Source organism: Talpa europaea (genome assembly GCF_964194135.1).
Source record: "Talpa europaea genome assembly, chromosome: 6".
Classification (NCBI taxonomy): domain Eukaryota; kingdom Metazoa; phylum Chordata; class Mammalia; order Eulipotyphla; family Talpidae; genus Talpa; species Talpa europaea.
The window spans coordinates 30,991,762-30,997,761 of NC_140072.1; the positions used below are offsets into that span (position 1 = coordinate 30,991,762).

The 6,000-nt window shown below is 32.7% G+C and overlaps 1 protein-coding gene across 31 annotated transcripts in view; it reads right to left on the reverse strand.

Annotated features, from left to right (window-relative positions):
• Positions 1-6,000, reverse strand: part of NRXN1 (neurexin 1) — a gene marked incomplete at its 5' end in the record, with an annotated part of 1,024,512 nt that overhangs the window by 499,746 nt on the left and 518,766 nt on the right. For 22 of the 31 annotated variants that reach the window (XM_084235920.1, XM_084235919.1, XM_084235910.1 and 19 more), the window contains one exon: positions 4,956-5,129. In XM_084235920.1, the coding sequence (XP_084092046.1) occupies positions 4,956-5,129 (174 nt within the window). Of the gene's footprint in view, positions 1-320; positions 348-4,955; positions 5,130-6,000 lie in introns of all 31 variants that reach the window. The other 9 variants (XM_084235906.1, XM_084235904.1, XM_084235912.1 and 6 more) reach the window with 1 other exon arrangement.

Consider the following 6,000-nt stretch of genomic DNA (forward strand, 5'->3'; position numbering starts at 1 on the left):
TGCCCCCATTGAACATACAAGTAAAAAATAATGCTAGTCTATTTCTAAAGAATCATAACTAGGACACTGAAAAACAAAGACTAAAAAAAGGATGGTCAAAGCACTAAAGGCAATCACTATATACAAACATATTCAAGACTGAAAGCCTTTATGCAAACTATGCTACAAAATGAGGTTTCTTGCACAATGTTCAAGAAGGGGAAAATTAAATCTGAACCCAAACAACAATTACTGCAAAAATATAAAAAAATTCTATTTTGTGGTTTCCACCATGTATTATGGGGGTTTCAGTCTTGTTTTATACACACAGGACTATCTACCTTGCAAGTCAGCTTTCATCAATGCAACTTTGTCAGCAAAATAAAAACAAAGCAAAATATATTAAATGTTAGTAAGCAATACTGAAATGGGGCAAATGCAGAAGAATGTTCAGATTCGAAAAGCATGCTGCTGTAAAGGGAGAGAGAAATGCTATGTAGAGCAAACAAATTAATACTAACAGCCATAAATCTGAAGAGAAGCCAAAAATGAGAAAGCAGTATTTTATTAGAATTTTAGTATATATATATGTGTGTGTGTATATATATATATATATATATTTAAAATTGTTAATTGATCCAATTATATGTAATGAAAGGGAATTAAAATGGATTTTTTAGATATTTTTTCTCTGGGCTAGATACAAAGGTATTATCAAAGTGACTGCATTGTTTATTTGGAACATATGACACCTTTTGGCACATGCAGATACAGTGTAAACTTTATCATTAGCAGATCAATTATCCCTTTCCATTTTTTCCCCTCTAGATCTTTTATCTCACTGTTGAAATTAAAGCTTAAAACTGTAATGCCAGCCAGTCACTGCCAACAGCTGGACCTCAAAGTGATTCCACCCTATCTGCCTACCTACCTACCTACCTACCTGACTACCTGTATATCATCTGTAGTAGATGAAATAAGTAAAGAATGGAAGAAACAAATTGCAATATAATCCTCCATAAACAAATCCCTTTACTAGATTTTTCAGTGTTCATCTGTGGAGTGTGTATTTTTGCTGTTACCAGTTAGGTATATACTGCTTAATGATTTCAGAGGTTTTTTTTTTTGGTGCAAATTTTCTTCACCTTCATAATTTTATTTAAGTCTTATAAACTAGTCCATGAACACTTACTACAAGAAAACCCCACTATTAAGCAATATTTTGCAGAATACTGGAAAGGGAATATAGACCACCTAAATACATTTAGAACATAAATTAAATTTTTCTAGTAAATAAAATTTTATAGGCTTTATGAAAATATAAAGGTAGACACTAGTCTAATTATATGGTATATCAGTGGGGAGATTTATGGTATTTGCTTTAGTGATGAGAATTGTCTGTAATTAAACTTTGTATAAATTTTATAAAATGCCTTTTTAAACTTTTTCCTTATAATCATACTTTATTACAATTTTCTCCATAAAGGTAATCTTCATAGAAAGTTAATGAATGTAACACAACCTATGTGAATTTTCACATGTTCAGAATGCTAATATTATAAATGCTAATTATACAATAAAAATCAGTACAGTGATAACAAAAAAAATGTAGTAATAATAATCCCCCAGGCCTAGGAGACATGAAGACATGTAATAATTTTTCTCACCTATTGCAGCAATGAATTAAGAGCCACTAAATTCCTTAGGTTTGTTTGGTCTTCCAACCTGCGATAGATAAGTGGTCTAATGATCTTTATCTCATGGTATAGAGTTTGAAAATAGTGTTTGTTTAAAAAGGAAATGCTCTTAAAGCAATATTCCTTAGTGCATAGCTCTTGGGATAAGCAAAGGAAAGGTGCAGGGAGTGGGGCAAGTCCTCCTGGGTCAGGGGGTGTTGTATAGAAGGGCTGCTACCTTCTCTTGTCCTTCAAAAGGAAAGAACTGGAGCAAGAACTGGTAGAAATTCAGATTTTTTGTTTGTGCAACAATTATTAGAAATACAATTTCAAAACTACATAAAATCTGAAGATGCTAAAACTGCAATTCTACACTATAATCTGCCTATATTGCAGAGCATCAACTCAGTGTACCTGCCAGACTTCTCTGTGAGTGTAAAGACATGCTTTATTATGATTATTTTCATTATCACAACACTCTTTTTTTTCTTTTATAATCAGGTATTATAAGAGAATACATGCCTATGCCTGACAAGACACATTTTTCAAAGTACTCACCTTCTAGAACAATATCTAAACATTGACAGGCATTTGCACAGGAGTAAGTCCTGAATTAATTTTTTCCTTTCACTTACATAATGTTGTTTTAATTCACAACTGAATAAAACTGGAAATAAGCCACACAGATATTTGTATTAAGTGGTTAAAAGTAATGTTATGTGTGAAAGGAAAAGGAAAGGTAAAACTATAATTGTGGGAGACAAAAAAAATATATAGAGAAAAGTGGGTATATGTTTGGTCTTTCAAGGAAGTATTATACCTGGGTTCAAAGCTTTCATCATCCACTTACTAGCCATGTGACCTTTAGAAGGTCACCTTTTACTCATGACCAAAATGGCAGTAATACCTCATTTATGGAATTTTGAGGATAAAAAATTAGCTAGCATGTGTAAATTTGTCACCAGTGCTTAATCAATGATAATTTTAATAAATAGTTTGTATTATAGTCCTAGGGCTGAATATTAAGCCTACACAAAGAATATGTGAATTAAATTTGCTTTCACCAAGTTCCTGTACTAAAGTGATCTTGACTTTGTATTGAGTTTTATTGTGTCTGATAATTGATGGATTACCAGTCTATTTTCTTTTATGTAAGCAGGAAAATGTATTTCCAAGTGGTAATTTTCAGAGTGGACCTCAGACCATCAGCATCAACATCATTTACAAAACTGTTAGAAATGTGAATTTCAGAGCCCCATACTAGGCATACTGAATTAGAAACCATAGGGGCAGCATCTAGTAATATGGGTATTAATAATTTCCCAGGTGATTCAATATAGGTTAACATTAGAAAAACATCAATCTAAAGAGATTTTGACAGGGTAAGGTTCCTCCCTTCCTTAAAGTATTTAATACACAAAAATCAGCTATAAGCCACAAAATTAGATATACATGAAAAGCAGTAAATGATTACTGAGGTAATAAGAACATTTCTGTGCAAGGGGATTAGAGATGTGTGGATCTTATTGGGTAGGAATAATGGAAAATCTTGGCATAATTTGGTTATGTAAAATTTATAATATTTCTGTTAATACATAAAAGATTCCAATGTGAGTTAGACTTAAAATTCCATGAGAACACAATCTTTATAATTACTGCTTATTTAGAATTTGATCACGAATCCCAAAACATATCAATGTACCTGTAATCTATGTACCATAATAAGTACATATAAGATTATTCCCAGTAACAACAGAGGCAGAAATAATCAACTAAAAGTTGTTAAACTTGTTGTTGAAGTGTCAGTCAAGAGGTGTCAATCAAGAGAAGTGTCAATCAAGCCAGAAAGACAGAAGAATATAGAAAAGAAAAAGGAGGTAACACCCAATACCATTTTTGCAGTACTCCTCAATACATCTTCCTCTCAATAGCTCTCCCTCTCACCCACCCAATGACATCACGGGTCACTGGAGGGGAGGATCACTTATATGCATTTGTTTTTCTATCTTGAGGGCTTTTAACTATGAATGTGTCTGTGGCTCGTGCCATTTCTTGGTGAGAAATGCCCAAAGCTTTTTTTAAAAAAATATTTTCCAGAGAGTCTGTAGAACCTTTTAACAATAAATGTTAATATGCTCAATAATCACCTCCATGAATCAAATTTATGACACCCATCCAGTGAGAGAATTTATTCCTTAACTATTTTATTTTCACTGATAATGAGAGAAAACAAAGTGTCCCTGTTTTATAAAATTATGTTACAAAAAAGTTGAAATAAAGAAAACAAAAATGTTGACAACATTAAAAATGTTGAATGACAGCATTCAATAAATACTGTCATGAATTTTCAGTGAAATGTATTTTCAGAGGAAAAAATGCATTTTTAAATAAAAAACTTCCATATATCCAGGCAATTGTTAAGTTGAATAGCATTATTTTGGCTGAGAAGAAATGATTCATAATCTCCTAGGGGATAGGAATTCACAACTTTCTTCGTTTCTCTCATATGAAATTTCCTATGAATCTAAAATTTTCAAAATGATCCAAACTGTTTTCAACATTAAAGGGGAGGCAGCGACACATTCAGAGCCACAAAATTCAAGATAATGTGATTAAATTACATTTATGGAGGGAGAATTGGCTCAAATAATTTGAGGTGTTGATGTGAAAATTATCTAAAATGAAAGTAGCAATCAAAAAGTACTCCCACAGATCTTAGTGGGATAGAGTGAGTACAAAGGAACAGGAAGCTATGAGAGTGCATTCTGAAGTATGGCATATTAGCCTGGGGTAATAGAAGAAAACTGTTTTTGCTAAAACAAACTGATAATATACAAGCGACACTTGCTGTCAGGTAGACACAAACTACAGAATGAACTGAGGATGGGTATATGAACTTTATTCTTTTGTTAAATCCTATGGAATGCAGATTTCAAACAGGCTGAAGCTGATTAACATTTGCTGAGGTAAACATATGTTTCTAGTCTAAATGTGATTATCTATTTAATGCTATAAAGCAAGCATTGCAAAATTGATTAACACACTAATTAGGGGAACTATAGAATGCAAGGAAGCATAAAATAACAACATCCATATATAGAGCTCCAATTTTACAGCACACATTAGTATAGGCTGCAAATAGTCCAGAGAATTTAAGGTTAAAAAAAACTGAATAAAGATATCTAAGACTTAAATGAAGGTTCAGTCAGTGGAAGAAGTTAATTTTGCAGACTAGGGACATTTTTTCTCACATATTGCTGGAACTAGAATTATGTAGAATATGATGAAAAGATCTAGTACCTTCACATCCTCTCTCAATCTGTCCATTGCAGAAAAGGGCATCTGAGATGAGGTCTGGGAGCCGTCCATTTAAATCAACTGAAGCTAGGCAGCCTTGAAAGCCCTCTTTGGCATGGACCAGTTTGGGCAAGGATTTGTATGTTTCTTTAGCCACTCCTCCTATATATAAGTCACCTGTGGGAAGATCAAAGTTTTGGTTATAAAAGTAATTTGTCATTGACTTTAAATATTCAGTAGGATAGCAAAAAATGAGTGAGGATTATTTTTCATTAAATTAACAAGGAAATTTATAACTAGATATTTTCTGCAAAGTACAAAACAATAAAAGTTTTAAATAGTACATTATCACTAGAAGAAATTTCTTGAAGTTATTTCTTCAGAGAATTAGATGAGTTTGATGGAGTAGAACCAAGTGGGAGGAACTTCAGCCTTGGAATTACACACCCATCTGCTTTGAAATCCACATTCAGGTATTTACCAACTCTATAGTTTTGAACAATTTCTTTTTTAATTTTTCTTATCATTACTAACCTCATTCATAAGAAAGGGAACAGTATAAACCATTGCCACAGTGTTCTGTGAGGATAAAATACAGGAAGTATTCATCAGAGTGAAATATGTAATAGATGATCAGTTAATAGATATTATTATTGTTATCAAATCTACCATCTGCTTAGGGAACTCTGAGTCTTTCAGTTAATCAGAGTGTCAGCAAATCTTCTCCAGTCTCTAAAATTACATTTTCTTCCATGCGTTAGTCTAGTATCCCTGTTCGTGTTCCTCTTCCCATTACTCCTGCAAAAGTCTCCACACACCTGACATCCTGCTTCAGGTTTTGCTTTTAGGTAAAGTTATATAACTTCAAATTATTTATGCTGCTCTTAGAACTGCTACCAAGTGATCATTTATTTTTCCAATGTTATTGTATTTCCTGGTGCAGCACTTGGCTCTGCTTTATCATCTTCATGTCTCTAGGTTTGGAATTTCCCAACTTTATGAGCCACTACCTTAAAAAATGATTGCCATCCATGCTTATTTTTGTTTC